The sequence below is a fragment of the Artemia sp. Qi Xiang Cuo genome, chromosome 3 (assembly GCF_049724085.1).
Source record: "Artemia sp. Qi Xiang Cuo chromosome 3, ASM4972408v1, whole genome shotgun sequence".
Lineage (NCBI taxonomy): Eukaryota > Metazoa > Arthropoda > Branchiopoda > Anostraca > Artemiidae > Artemia > Artemia sp. Qi Xiang Cuo.
Window position 1 is genome coordinate 62,102,659 of NC_142796.1, and position 16,728 is coordinate 62,119,386.

Sequence of the window (16,728 nt, forward strand, 5' to 3'; positions counted from 1 at the left end):
AATGGATATTAAAAGAGAACAATCGCAATTAATATAGGATTTTCTTAATACAACAAAAAGCAAAATATCCAGCAACAAACACATGAAGCAACATAATATGAATTCAAATAAAGCAACGGCTTATTAATAAAACTACTTGCATCATGAATAAGGGTCCTTGCTTTGCGTATGCCTTAAAAAGACGTATCAGAAAGGAAGATAATGTTGACATTCAAATAATTGGGCACTAAGTGATGTAAGACTGAATTAAACTGTGAAACAAAATTCTTATACCCAATCCAGGAGAAAATGTGTTTGAACCTTCTAAGAATACCGAGATCCCTTGATATCTTCATTTTAACTCTACTAATGTGATGCCTGAAGGGAATATTCTCATCAATAAAAATACCAAACGTAACGATCACCAAGTCTACTGAGAGAAACCCTTGAAAGATGAATTTCTCAAAGTTGGGATAAGTCTGAGAAATTCGTGAGAAAACAGGAAGCTCAACTGTTCAAAGTTTAGCGCGGGACAATTAGCATCGAACCACAAAATTATTATCCAAACAGAAGATTTAGCTTAAGTCGGATGTAAGACTTCGTTCTAAAAGAGTTCTGACATTTAATTATAATAAGAAAAGTAGACGGGAAAGCATAGCCTTTTCAAAAATTTTGCTAAATATATACAATAAGATATCGGCAGATAATTAGCTGGATCATTCCGAGGTCCACCTTTATATAAATAATCATTCAAATTTGCCTGAGCGAACCCAAAAATTTCAGTTTCAGAAAGAGATCTACAACTCTTGTCAAATAATTGAAGAAAACAATTAATTTTGCTACCTAGATGGCTATACAATCAGGACTAGAAGGTGCTGAATCATATAACCCATTGGTAAGTCTAATCATCTCAACGTCAGAAACAGTCTCCAGGGCCATCGATTTCAATCAAGGTGGACCAAGATGCGATTTGAAATCCGACTTGGAAAGACACGAGTTTACTGAAGAAGCAGTTGTTTTTCCCCTTTTGTAAAATAGGAGGTAAGCATTTACCTCTTGAACATTAACTTCATACTGAACTACGAGCCATCAATAATCAAACTTGGAGAGAAACAAAAGGGCGGAGGCAAAGGCCTGAGGTCAAAATTAATCATTTGCAAAACTTTCTAAAAGTATGTTCTGTGATTTAAAAATTCCTGAAAATAATAAAGGTGTTTACTATTCTGAATCAGTGAATTATAAATATTCCTGTACTGTTTGAAACATTGAAGGCGAGTAGCACTTACCGTCACTTACTACTGCTTTTAGTCAACCAAATACAATTATCTTTCTACACTCAATCAATTTCACTGAGGCATAAAGATATGTTGTTTGTCAAAAATATTTTTGTATGTACCAAATATTCACATCCCTGCGCGAAAACTCACATGCAACCTTTGTGTTGCGCTGTTCTTAGCTACTGAAAGATCCATTCATTTTAAAGTGTATGTTTGAAATTTCACATTACGCATTCTATAGTACCCGTAGGTTTCGCAGTTTTTCGGAGTCATTCATAATACCCAGAGCCGTTCGTAGGGTTAGTGGCGCCTGGGGAAAAATTAATTACAGCGCATCCCTTCCGACTAAAATATAAGCAAAAAACCCGAATCAAAGTGAAAAATTTTATCAAAGTGGGCGATTCAAAAGACTATTTAAAAACCCATGCTCTGGGTTTTCACACGCACATGCACTTTTTTTATGACCTTGGCCAATGGCTACCTACCTATTGCTTAGGGGAGGGGGGGTCTTGGAAGTCACGAATTTAAAAATACACGTTTGTAGTGACTTATTGTTTACTCAGAGTATTCGTTTGGATGTGAATGAAAAATCCACCCCCTTCTTCTCTTGATCAGTTACTAAAAGAAAATGCTTCACAGGAATGCAACCAAACTGAAAAACAACATTGGCATTTTGAAGGAAGTTTTTTAAGGCCCCCAAGAAGGGATAAAAATTCAGCAAAAGTTTTGAAAATTTGGTAGAAAATTATTTTCTCGAACATTTCTGAAAGTGATAAAAGGAGAACCAACATGTTTTGGAAAAAAACTCCAGGTATCCTGCTGACCAGATTAGATACGAGAAAACGGACTGCAACGATCTTTCTAGAATGCTTTTTGGATTAACACATCAGACCTGTAGAAAACCTAAATTCAGACGAAAAAACTCAACCAAATTAAGGCATCTTGCTGTGCAAGAGTGCCACAAAAGGAGGATTTCACATTTTGGGGTGGTTAGGGTGAAAGCTGAGTTTCAGTGCATAAACTCAGCTATTTCACAGTACAGGAAAAGAGTTAGGCCTCAGTAAATCAAAAGGCATTACGTTGTACAACATTGATTTTACGGCAGAACAGAAAAGCTTAAAAATATCTTTCTTCTTTTTTATTATTATTAAGGACCAGCAATTTGTACAAGGGAAGCTTGTTAGGCATCCAAGATACATTACAAACGCCTTAACATCAAAAGCTCCATTTCCCATCTATTTTTGTGGAGTGACTAAAGAGTATATAATTCATTTTGGAAAACAAAGGCAGCTCTAAACAAATCGAGAATTAAATAAGACAAGAGAAAACAAGTTAGATTAACTGATATAATTTGGTCTGTTTAAGGGGATTGGGCTACAAATCTAACAAAAAACACAAAAAACAAATAACGTCTTTTGAATCACCACAGCAAAGCTCAACCTAAACTGTCATAAAGTAACACTGGGTTTATTTAAAAAAAATTAAGTATACATCATCGATTCCCTGAAGCATGCTTGTGCGGGAGAAAACCCTCCAAATAAATAAATAAAAAAAAAATAAAAAACATAATTAGAGCTTAACTTACCGAACCCGAAAACCAACGAACCTCCAAACAACACCCAACAAAATTATAACAATTATAATCATATTCAGCTGCAACTAAACCCTCCTCAAAAACATAACTTAACTGGCAGAGAATAATCCATCCAAAATATACACATCAAAACAATGATTCTTTAGCAACATACGAAATTCCTGCAAACACCCAACATTCCTCAAATCCTCTGGCAAACTCTCCCAAACTAACGGAACAACATGGCGAATTGAAAACCTAGACCTAGACATGACCATAGCTGGTCTTCGCACCAACTGAGAAGATCGTGAATAGTAGACGCAAGACTAAACATTCCTGAAAAACAGTATGGTAACTCCGAAGCTAAATATTGAAACATAAACAGAGCATTATAGAATACGCATATTCCTGCCATCGGTAGAATTTTATACTCGCGGTAAAGATGCCTCACCGATAAAACGGAGGAAGATTTGCTAGATGTTTTCCAGAAAAATTGCCTTCGGATTGTTTTGGGTAAACGACTGACTGACCGTATTTCAAATAATAGGCTATACTAAAAGAGTGGTTCAGTCCCGCTTTCTAGGGCTATAATGAGAGAAAGGTTGAGATGACTAGGGCACGTTCTGCGGATGAAGGATGACAGATTGCCAAAGATTGTCCTTTTCGTCCAACCCTGTAGGGCTAAACAGAAAGCAGGACGACCTCGGTTGGGATGGGAGAGTGTCGTAAGAAAACATTTAACGAGGAACTTGCCAGAAGAGTGTAAAGAGGGAGGCGTAGAATAGATTGGGATGGAGAAAGAGCGTACGTAGCTGTGTTGGCCTCAGGCGACTTGGTGATGCGGTGAGTTGTTAGTAGTAGTAGTATAAATTTACAAGAATTAAGACCTAACAGTATGGATAACTTACCTATAAGAAACTATAGTGTCTTCCCCATACTATTTGACTTTTAAGACCTTAACACATTAAGGTGTTAATAGTTTTAAAAATGATAGCAATTTCTTCTATACAATTTTTGTCAAGCCATTTTAGATAATACTAAAATTGCTGTCATACATTAATAAAAGTTAAAATGGGCAATGAATCTCCCAGCTTACCTATTCCCTATTTCTGCCAAACCTAGGATCCATATGGGCGGGCAGGGGAGAGTGGACTTAGTTCCATCCAGAAGATGATTGGCCCAGGGATCTGGGTGAGTTTCCTCCTGAACCTGTAACTTTTGGGCTGGTCAGGAACATGAATTATTTTTTATTGAAAATATTACCCTCCATCTTTTTCTATACTGATCCCTTTTGTTATATACTATCTTATCACACACCCTATCAAAGTTTAATAGGGCCAGTGAAGCTAATTAGAATTCAAGTATAATGAATTTCCAGCAACTGGACGTTGCAGTCAAAAGTCATAGTGCAGATATTGGTGTACAAAGTTAAAAGCTATAATACAAAATCACCTACGTACAACATTTACAGGCTTGCTTACAATTGTGAAAAACAGAAGAGTGAAAAGGTTTAAAAGTGCATCGTCAAACAAATACCTCCCAGCAGTGGGAGGTAGGTGCTTTTCTGAGGCGTTTGCGCATTGAATTCTTCAAATCAGCATTTTTTTTTCCAAGCAATTTTTTTAAATTACGTCTTTGGCGCATTAATCTTCCAAAGTGGTGCTTTTGGCATAACCTCGCCTGTATGGCTACTTTATATTACACCAGGCATCTCACATAACTGATACCAGACAAACACAGGAAGCTATGTGCAATGAGAACTTTCCATATACATTTTAGCGAATGAATTAAAGTGGGCTGCTCATCCCACTGTCCCTCCTGAATCTCTTTTTTATTTTAAACATCCTATTCTCAAATTTGATTCTGACAGGTAATTATTTATGCACAAGGCTTGGCTCTTTTCCCTTCTCACCCAACCAAAGAAGAAATTGAAATGACATAATGATTTGTTTCTTTACAAAAGAAATAAAAGATATTACGTGCAGGTTTTATGAGGGTGACACTTTAAAGAAAATACCGACTTTCAATCTAGAAAAAAACGAGAGAAAAAATGTCGGCCAGCCCAAAACCAACAAGCAAATCTAAAATTTTTATAGTTGTACAAGAACGAAAATCAGGGTGCACAATTTTTAAAGAATTTAAACAACTAAAAATACATAAAACTAGCATGTCTTGTATGTGAGAATTCGGGCAAAATTTAGTTAAGGTTTCCATATCCCCAAAAAGCCCCAAAATATCGCTAAAATACTTGGCTAAAAGGAATTAATTTATTATGTATTATAGCCAATAAGGGCAACTAAAGAAAAGTAAAGAAAAGAGCTCCTTTTGTAGAAAGTGTAAGCCGTACTCTTCGGTTCTGGGCCCGATATGCCAATTTTAACCAAATTACATTGATAATGAAAAAGAATTGAATATTTATTCTTTCCAGCATAAATTAATCTTCAATATCATCAACATCTAAATCTTCAATATCGTCTAAATCTAGATTGTCCAAATCTTCAAATAATGACTCATCCACAGTAACAGCTTCTCCACCTGAAACGACCAAAGAAAAAAATAACCTGGAACGCTAAGAAGAAGGAGAGGTAGAGAAACATCGGACAGTGAGATATAGATAGAGAAAGAGAAAAAAGAGAGAAAGAGAAAAAAGAGAGAAAGAGAGACAAATAGAGAGGGACCAGCAGAGACGAAAAATTTACATTGAACAGATTTTGGTTTTGTTAGAAAATGCGCTTAAATGAGAATTTCCATAGAGACATTTCGGCATAAACATCATAAAGAGTAATCTTTAATCTACAGCAAAAAATTTGTGAACATTCTGGGATCACAACTTTCACCGACTTTTGTCCACAAATTCTAGCGCGACTGACAGTAACATATTCTAATCTTTCTAAAAATAGAATGTGGAAGGAACGGTGATGGAAGAAATATTTCAAGGGGAGAGGTGCAGAATGCTCTGTGGTTGGCAGAGGTAAAAAAAGAAGAAACGAAGAGAATGAAATATTTTGTCATAAAAGTATTAGGTTTATTTCAACAATTATGATGTTTTGTACATATTTATTAACAATAACAGTCTCAATATCTCAGTAGGGGGAGCACAATCCCGGAGGTCACTCTCTCTGTGGAACTGACTTGCTTGACTTGGGTCGAGAAAGAAATTCATTAATTAATCAACTAGAACCAATTAATAAAATTGCGTATTGCCAAAGTTATTCACTTTACGTTGGCCATCTCAAAACGCGGCACACATTGAGTTTTCAATATGCTTGTCAGAGTAGGTTTCCACTACAAAGTGGTATAGGACTTTAATCAAGCTCTGTTGGGTTGATGGAAACCCTGAGGACGCCTCGGTACTAGACGAGACAAATAATTCAAGGAGCAAGTACAGAAACAGGGCATCTGTAAGACAGTTTATGGTAACGTACTGTAAGTAAAGGACGACTCGTGCTAAAAGCCACCAAAGATGAAAAAAAAAACATTTGACAATTATGCATAGTTCTAAAGAGTAGCCATTTTATGGTGATTCAAAATTCCCACTTAAAGTCTCTAAGTTAAAAGCTTAAATTTGATTAGGTCTGGAATTATCCATCAATAGCTATGAGCCTGAGAAAATTTGCCCAACTTCAGAAAAAGGGTGAAATTCAACAGTCAACTGAAACCCTAAATAAGATTAGCGAAAATTCACATATTTAATTATACCCGGCGCCACGAATTTAGGAATAACAAAATTTTGAAAATTACACGATCGAAATCAGCAAACCAGAGAACTTCTTTGCAGAGGTTTCAAGCACTTGTCTAAAAAAATACGTTTTTTGAGAAGGATGCGGCCTTGTTTTCCAATTTTTCCCAGGGGTGATCGCATTAGACTAGTGGTCCTAGAACATTGCTCGAGGCTTCATTCAGACACAAAATGAAAGATACAGAGCCCTTTTTAAATAAAAAAAGAGATAGAGCCACATCAAACTACTGTTTTCTCCCATTTTCTAACTCAACACGACAATTTATTATTGAATGAAAAATCCTCAGATAGCCTATTAATTTAAAATTATCGAAAAGCTATCTATTCCGCTTCCAGCATTTAAAAACTATAAAACCGCACAGTGACGCATTCGATCTTAATACATGCAGTCCATACAAAATAAACAGATTAAATAAGCAATTATTTCTAAGGTTCATGTATTTAAGTTGATTCATTTAAGCGCTCTTTACGCTCAAGTTCGACTTTTCTTCGGAAAATCAAAAAGGAACGTTCTAACACAAGAGCAATGGGAAGGGATAAAAGTATGTCTCAAACCGTAAGGGCTAACTGATTCGTATTCGCTTTAAACAATACAATTTTCACATTAATATTTTGAAAGACAATCGGTTAACAAAATACTTGCAAATACCCACTACCTATTTTTGTTGTACTCAAAATGGTTCCACAAATGTACTGTAAAACTCTTAGCGTACAAAGGGGGGGTAGAGAGAGGAGGGGCACAGCAAGTCTCATAACATGATTATTTATATTCTCTTTAATTTTTATAAAAGAAATGTGTGTCTTTTACTCATCCCAAAAGCACCAACTCTGGTCCTTGATCATGCTGATTGGGGACGATGGACGGCAGCTGGATTCCTCCATACTGATGGATTGCTGAAATGGCATGAAAGTCAAGAGCAACAGCACATTCCGCGGCTTGGATTAAAAATTTTCGAAAAGTGTATGAGAAAAACTGAATATTTTGTTTTATTTGGATACACGACACTTTTTCCCAGTTGTAACTTATTTATTATCCTCTGAAATCCCTTCTTTGGAATGTTGTGGTGAAGCTATCTAATTAAGTCAATTTGGAATTTAGTACTTATATTAAGACGCAAATAAAAAAGTTTCGAAATACCACTTTTTATTAAGATAAAGATACACATCCTGGAATGTGTAAGCTTGGAGAGAACTTGCTCAATAACCAATTTCCTGGCTAAGTACGTCAATAAACCGAACGGACGCGGGTGGTTTTTCATATATATATACTCAGAATTTTAAGACTGAGGTCGGACTCTTTGACTTGCAGGGCGAACCTCTGGCCGTTTGTTATCTTATTATAAATACCTTGGAATATTGTCGGATTTTTGTAAGTGCCTAAGTGTCTTGTTATATATTATTGTAGTTTTCTGAGACTTGTGGTCTACTTGGGTCTACCAATCCCAGTAGAATATATATATATATATATTATCAAACCTTGTATTAGTATATGTTAACTGAATAAAACTGTTGTATTATAGCCAACCTCTCTACAATCTACATTTAGTCTCTCTAATATACCCAGCTGGCACGCCTCATTAGTCCGGTCATAGCCTACGGCACGCTACCAAAGTTGTTAATTACCTTAGGGCCATAGTTTATCTCCCCTATAAAGGGAGAATAAAGGCATCTACAATAACCTCACCTCAACAACCATAATACCACTTACCACAATGTAAATCCAGGCTAGAGCCATGCATGTCATCTAAAAGGAGCGTATATTGATTCCTTATGGTTTTCCTCTTTATGCTAGTGCTGCTTTCCCCTCTGCTTTCGTTTCATGGGCTCCATATGGTTTCCCATATTCCTCGCCGTCAAACACTCACTTCATCTGATAATGGATATTTGACGAGCCCTTAACGGTTAAGCTATTTGTACTTTTTCTTTGTTGTTTATGTCTTTTCGGGCTACATTAAAGTGTTGTGTTTTATTGTATTATAAACAAGATAAAAATTAACTGAAAGTTAAACTAGCAAATACTTAAAAGTTGAATTTTAATTAGACATTGAGTTTTGGAAATATGGTGGTTGTGAAGATAAACGTTAAACTACTAAAGATTATGAATGCAATTTTTGAAAAAGGTAAAGTACCTAGATATTTTAGGAAAACTTCAATTAGACTCCTTTATGAGAAAGGTGATAAGAGTAAGTGTGATAATTATAGAGACATCATATTGTTCTTTCTAGGAAGCAAACTTCGTAATATGATGAGATTTTTTACGATTAGAGAAGCTGCAGATAAAGTTTCAAAAGGAAAACACTGTGGTTTTAGGAAGGGAAGAGGATGCATCGACCAAATTTCCACTCCTAGATTAATAATTGAGACGTGATTGAATCATCAGACTCCTTTAATCTTCAGCTTTATAGATTAAGAGCAGGCGTTTGATACAGCTGATGGAAGAGCTTTAGCGAAGGATTTATCCTTACATGGTATACCAGACAAATATATTAAAGTGATTAGTGCTGTGTACGAGAATAACACTGGTGCGGTTAAGGTAGAACATGAGGTTAGTAGCTAGTTTCGTATTGAATCAGGAGTTAAGTAAAGTTGGGTTCTACCCCAATTCATAATATTATTTTCATGGGCTTTGTCCTAAGGAACACTGCAAAAGCTACGGGAGATAAAGGATTCAAATAGAAAGGTAAAATTCTCCTAGGTTTATATTATACAGATGTTTTGAGTGTCCTAGATAAAAAAATTAGAAAAAGGAATTAATTTTGGAGGTTTTGAGGTTTAACATTAGGTTTGAACATTAATGCTAAGAAGACCAGTCGCCCACGCTAGGAATAAATAAAGTGGTAGAGGTGATATTGGGTAGCCAGAACATCGATCAAGTTGATAGCTCCACTTACCTGGATAATAGTATTAGTAAAGATGGTAGATCCAGTGAAGATACAAAAGTAGAATAGCAAAGACCCAGGATGTTTTTTTCACAGGTGGAAACAGTTTGGAAGAATAGGAAGCTAAGTCTTTGAACCAAGATTAGAATATTGGAAGCTACAACGATGATAGTGGTCAAGTATGGTTCTGAAGCGCAGGCACTTCAGAAGACAGAACAGGATTTGCTAGATATGTTCCAGAGAAATTGTCTACCGTATCCGTTTGATTGACCGTATATCAAACAACAAGCTGTACGAAAAATGTGGATCTATCTCACTTTCTAGGGCTATAATGCCAGAAATATTTAGATGGCTAGATACGTTTTGCAGCTGGAGAATGACCGTTTGCGAAAGATCATCCCTTTTGGCCATTTATAAGGACAAAGCGAGAAGCAGGTCTTCCCCAAATGGGTTGAGAAGAGATCGTAAGGAAGGATTTAAAAGAAACTGGAACTTTTGGGGAGAGGGTAAAGAGGGGAGCTTTGAATAGATGTTGATTGAGAAGGAGCGTGCCAAGCAGTGCTGATCTCAGGCGGCTAGGTGTTGCAGTGAGTTGTTAGTAGTAGTAGAAGCAATAATTACAAAATTACCAATTATGTATACAGCAAAACATATACAGTGCTGACAACTAATTCTTTGGCTCTTCACCGTGGTATGTGCACTATATTTTTTTCAGAGGGGAGGGAGGGGGCCTTAAAAAAAGTTCCGAAAATATACCATAATGCTTACGCGCTAACATACTAAAGAGATGACAGTGACATTAGCCACCATATCCATATACGGACCAAAATACCCTTAGATAAAACCGGAAAAAAAAGCTCTTTAGTAAGTATTCTATTTTTATGGGAGATGAGAAACAGCTTCAAGAAAAAAAAGAGTAGAACCGCTCGAAAAGGTGAATAGGCTATGCGAAAGCTTAAAATTACGATGTTTATTCTATTTTGAAATATTATATTATATTTCAGTCTCATTTAAACCCTATTTATTCAAATGCAACGGCATCAAAAGATTTTTTTATAATATGGGAGGGGGGTTGTCTGTGATTAGAAAATTTCACTTTTTGTCTGAAAAACTTCATAAGTCTCCCGATTCTTGGACAGTTTTACATTTTATGCCACACTGGGGAATAGTGCGAAGGGAGCGAAATCCCTCTGTTTGCCCAATCCTATTGGCATCTTATTCACACATGAATAAATAATCTTGCTTGACCTGCATGCAAAAACTATATTCAAATATAAAAACTGGTCTTTCTAAATAGTCCTCACCTTTTCAGGAGCTGGGATTAAAAAATTTAGTCCACAGAACTTTACCCTTTTTAGCCAACATTTTACAAAGTTTGAATCGTTTGGATGCACGACACCCTTGGCTCCTTTCCAAATAAAAACTCAGCACTCACCTTCTTCCAGGTATTTAAGGTCAGACTCAATTAATGTCTTATCCCTTAGGAAGAGTTCTCTTCCCGTTAATTTCCTATCTTTATCTTCTTTCTCAACTTTCTTCATTGATGCCAGTTCTGCATCAAATCTCTCCTTCCATGATAAAAAGTTCTGTACTGTCACTGGGGTGCCCATAAACCTCCTCTGAAATTAAAAGTTTTCACTCAAGCCAGGGACAAAGATCTCATGGATAATCTAGTTGCTAAATAGAACAGCTTCATTGAGTATTAAAACGGAATAAAGGTGAAACTTAGGCGTTTTAACATCGAGTTTAATAGAAACTAAAAACTACTAGCGCCACTGGCGTTGTAGCGTTACTCAACAGAACTAAATATATCAATGAAGGTCATATCAGAACAGTTTTCCAATTCGGTTAAGAACAGTCTTTTAAGCCGCCTTAAATGATGGGGGAGGGGAGGATCAGAAGGGCAATATACTTTACTACTACTACTACTAACAACTCACCGCAGCACCAAGCTGCCTGAGGCCAACACAGCTACGCAGCTCCTCCTCCACCCCAATCTATTCAAAGCCTCCTTCTTTAAACCCGCCCACTAAGTTCCAATTTCCTTTAAATCTTTCTTTATGACGTCCTCCCACGCCAAACGGGGATGACCTGCTTTCCGTTTAGCCCTTGATGGTTGGCCGAAGAGAACAATCTTCGGCAATCTGTCATCCTTCATCCGCACAACATGCCCTAACCACCTCAACCTTTCTTTCATTATAGACCTAGAGAGCGGTATTGAAACACATTTTTTTTATAGCCTATTGTTTGATATACTGTCAGTCAGACAGGTAACCAGAACAATACTTAAGCAATTTATCTTGAAAACACATAGAAAATCTTTATCCACTTTTCGAAGCGCCTATGCTTCAGAGCCATATTTGACTACTGTCATCACTGTAGCTCCTAATATTCTAATCTTGGTTTGCAGACTTATCTTCCTATTCTTCCAGACTTTTTTTAACTGTGAAAAAACGCCCTGAGCCTTGACTATTCTTTTTTTAACATCTTCACTGCTCCCACCATCTTTACTAATAATACTACCAAGGTAAGTGATGCTGCCCATCTGATCAATCTTTTCATTACCCAACGTCACCTTTTCATCTTCACTTATTCCTAGCCTTAGTGACTTAGTCGTCCTAATATTAATTTTCCAACCAATACTAGCGCCCTCAACTTGCAAAACCTCTAAAAGTTCATTCATTTTGCTCACATTTTCATCTAGGATGCTTAAATCATCAGCATAATCTAAATCAAGGATTATTTTTCCTTCCCGTTTGATTCCATATTCTCCAATTGCCTTTCCTGCGCTCCTTAAAACAAAGTCCATCAAAATAATTCATACAAAGGGGGATAGCAAAAAACTCTTATTAACTCTTTATTCATTACAAAAACCAGCTGCTAATCTCATTGCCTAACTTATCTGCAGCAATGTTATTCTCGTACATAGCACTAATCACTTTAATATATTTGTTTGGAATACCATACAAGGATAAAACCTTTACTACAGCCCCTCTATAAACTGAATTAAACGCTTGCATATAATCTATAAAGCTGAGGACAAAAGGTGTTTGAAAACTTAGGCACTTCTCAATTATTAGCCTAAACGTGAAAATTTGTTCAACACATCCTCTACCTTTTCAAAAACCGCACTGTTCTTTTCTTAAAAATTTGTCTAAGGCATCTCTCAGTCTAAAAAGTATCATATTACTAAGCAATTTTCTACCTACAGAGACCAGACTAATGCCTCGATAATTACCACACTCACTTTTAGCACCTTTCTTATAAAGTGGCTTAATTAAGGTTTTCCTAAGATAGTTAGGTACTTCCCCTTTTTCAAAAATAATATTCATAATATTAAGTAACTTATTTCTAACCTAAGAGCCACCATATTTAAGAAACTCATTTACCACCCTATCAGCACCTGGAGCCTTGTTATTTTTCAATTCTTTTAGTAATTCTGCTAATTCCTCCTCACAAAACAAATCTTCCGTTACATCCGAGGTATCACAAACTTTTTCATTTTCCTCTATATCTATTTCTGCAACTCTATCTCGGTTAAGCAAGTTCTCAAAATGTTCGGCCCATCTCGCTTTAGCTTTTTCCTTATCGCTAATTGCCACCCCATTCCTATCTTTAACTGGGACAAGTCCGGATTGATTACTACCCCTCAATTTGTTAACGTGCCAGTACAATATTTTACTATTATGCCGTCTAGCTGCATCTTCCAGATCCTCGGCAATTTTATCCATGACCTCCACTTCACACCTCCTTAGTTCATATTTCAATGCTTTCTCCACTTTCTTTTGTTTTCATGCGATCTATCACTCAGATAATTCTTGTACAAGTCCTTTCTCCTTTCTATTAAACATAAAGCTTTTTCACTAATATTCTTAGCTGCAGTTCTAGCTTTTTTTCCCTAATACACCTTCAGCAACTTCACAAATTATTTTTCTAAAATTATTCCAACCATCTTCCACCTTATCAAATTTTAAACTCTCAAGTTTAGTATTCAACTGTTCCTGGAAAGTTTCTCTCAAATTCTCATCCTGGAGTCTACTAACATCATAACTTCCCGGTAGGTAATTACCCTTCCGATATTTCAGCTTTAAATTAACCCTTGAAACTACTAGATGGTGATCTTTACTTTTAACATCAATAACAGCACTCCTATATACCCTAGTATCTTGTATTGATCCTGCCAGTCTTCGGTTTACTATAACATAATCAATAAGGTTTGCTGTCTTACCATCACGTGAATACCATGTTAGCTTATGAGCCATTTTATGACCAAACACCGTATTGGATATAACTAGATTGTTATACCTACAGAATTGCAAAAGTCTGTATCCATTACTGTTTTCTTTTCCTACACCAAATTTACCTAGGCTGGGATACCATCTATCCTCATTTCTGCCGACCTGGGCGTTAAAATTTCCCAGTAATAACATCATATTTCTACCTGGGACCTTGTCTATTTGCTCCTGTAACTGTAAGTAAAATTCATCTGAGTCACTAGTATCTCCGTCAGTCGGTTCTACAGGGGCGTATACTACTATAACTGATACCCTGAACTTTCTAGTCATAAAAGCAGCAATTAGTATTCTATTATTAATACCTTCCCAGCCCAAACAAGACTTAGAAGCTTCCTTATTCATCATGAGCCCTACTCTCTGGCTATATACCGCATACTTCCTGCCTGAGTAAACAAATTCTATATCACCTAATTTCATGCTTCCTACTCCTGGGATATGATTTTCTGAAACTCCTAAAAAATTCATTTCAAAGTGTCTAAAATCGCCTGTCAAAATGTCGATAGAAAAGTCATTTTTTAACGTCGTAACATTCCAAGTTCCAATTTCCATGTTCTTTAAATCATTGAAAATATTTTTGGCCCAGGGAAAGCAATGATCCTGGATACCAGTGCAGAACGGGGGTCACATATCTTCTGAAGTCTACATCAAAGTGCTTAAGCTGGCTTAGAACAGGACATCAAGAAGTCCCTGGAACCTCCTTGAATAGAGGCTTTGTGCAATCCTGGGCCCATCTTGGTCACAACATGGTTTTCAGCACTTGGCGATGCTCCTCTATCAACAAGAGTCGAAATCCTGCACAGACAATCTCAAGCCTATTACCTCCGACTCATTATATATTCATGCCTACAAATACTATGCTACTAGGGGGAGGCAACCCGTAATAGATAAATTAGCTAGGAAGAGGTTTTTCATCCCAAAGACACCCATCAAAACATACCAATCCCAGAAGTATTGTCCATTAGTCAGAATCCCGTGCGAATGCTGTGTCGTTTACTAGGCGATAATTTCATCAAGGGGCGCCACTCGTCAAGTGGGACCAGAGTTGACCGCAAGGTCCCCAGTCTTGCAGGTACCACGAAAAGGTCGAAGCAGCCCTTTTCAGAGGCCGTTGTCCATAGATCTGGATCTTACGCCCTGCCACAGTTGTCCTCCTATAGAGGATCCTCCCGCGATGGTGTTCTGCATCACCATGCAATTTAACCCATTACTGGGGGAAGGTTTGCAACTCATGGAACTTGTGGACAAACCAGTGGGCCCTTTTGAGTGTACATTTGAGGGGCCTTCTTCCTCCTCCGCCTGTTTTTATGACCCCGGGCGAGAGTGCCCCAGATTCTATTATGGACCCCCAGGGACAAGGTCCCCCCTTGGTCCGTGCCTCCTATGGAGGTACCCTACATATCTGCAGGGGGTTCCCCTATCGCCACCTGGGGACATGCTGAATGGCCTGGTGGAGGTCAGATAAATGGATCACTTTTGTTTTGCAAAGGCCATAACTCAGTGACATATTTAACCTACTACCTATAAATATACATAACTCACTGACTAGGCCTATATAAGTTATATACAGAAATATATAACTCAGTGACATATTTAACCTACTACTTATACATATGTGTAACTCACTGACAAGGCCTATATAATTTATATACATAAATATATAACCCAGTGAAACATTTAGCCTACTACTTATACATATATTAAACTCACTTACTAGGCCTTTATAAGTTAAATAAGGATTTATATAACTGAGTGACATATACAGAATACTACTTATAAATCTGTGTAGCTCACTGACTGGGCCAGGCTAAGTCATATACAGAAATATATAACTCAGTGACATATTTAGCCTACTACTTATAAATATGTGTAACTCACTGACTAGGCCTGTATAAGTTATATACAGAAATATATAACTCAGTGACATATTTAGCCTACTACTTATAAATATGTGTAACTCACTGACTAGGCCTATATAAGTTCTAAGACCTAGTAAATGTTAGCTTTTTATGCAATTTAATGTCTTTTCAAAGACATTTGATTATTAAAGCTATTTCGATTTACATAACGTTATAAATACGTTATATAATAACGTTAGCATAATATCACCCCCCTAATATGCAAATATATACCCTGAATAGTTGAAAATAATGTTTTAAATCACTTCAGCACTATTTTTGTTAATGGCATTCAAAAAACTTGAAATGATAGGAAAACACTTTATATTTGAGTTGCCTAATAAATGAGGTTTGAATTGGGTTAAGTTCTACGAAATCATACTACTGAGTTAGGACCAAAGTGAACACACCATTCGACGCCCCTCCCTATGCTGATTCCGAATATAACAAGCACTTCAATCGGAAACAAACCCCAGCCGCCCCCCCATATAGGCCAATTCAGGGTTAGGTTAGGTATAGCCCATATAGGGGGGGGGCGAAATTCACCTCGGACAGAAACGCCCACTACACTCGCAACCAGCATAAAAAAAGGCATCAAACGGTGCATCCACCCTATTTCCAACTCAACAATACGACCCCGCAGAACTTTACCTTGAATTGTTATAAATAAGTATTTTTGGAATAAATTATTCTTGAACAACCTATTTATAAACTAGTGATATGTTTTTAAACACTTTTCAATAACTTAACTAATGTTGATAACTTCTTTCTGTGAATACAAAAATAGAATACCTTAAGGGCTAAAGGTGCAATTAGCCCCAGAAGCAATTATTGAATTATGAAAGAGCAAAAAGGCATTGAATGACATTTTCACTTTTATCTTAGCCTAGCTAAATTCTAAGGCCCACAAAAAATTTATCAAATTAGGGTAGGTTAAATTGTTTTTCTTTGTCAGAATTTAAAAAGGCTAGGCAATAAGCCTGTGAAGCATGTATTCTCCTAAGTAATGGGAAAACAAAAAGAGTTCACATAGTAACCTTGCAAGAGGCTACCTTCCCAGGACACATTTTTGGCCTTGGGTTTATTCTTAA

At 36.7% G+C, this 16,728-nt stretch overlaps 1 protein-coding gene across 1 annotated transcript in view; it reads right to left on the reverse strand.

Moving 5' to 3' along the window:
- Window positions 1-5,074: 5,074 nt before the first annotated feature.
- LOC148954382 (RWD domain-containing protein 1) overlaps window positions 5,075-16,728 on the reverse strand; it is a 32,525-nt gene continuing 20,871 nt past the window's right edge. The window contains exons 5-6 of the mRNA XM_089086356.1: window positions 10,883-11,066; window positions 5,075-5,364 (exon numbers count right to left, since the gene is read on the reverse strand). Coding sequence (XP_088942482.1) covers window positions 5,264-5,364; window positions 10,883-11,066 — 285 coding nt within the window. The 3' untranslated portion in view covers window positions 5,075-5,263. The remainder of the gene's footprint in view (window positions 5,365-10,882; window positions 11,067-16,728) is intronic.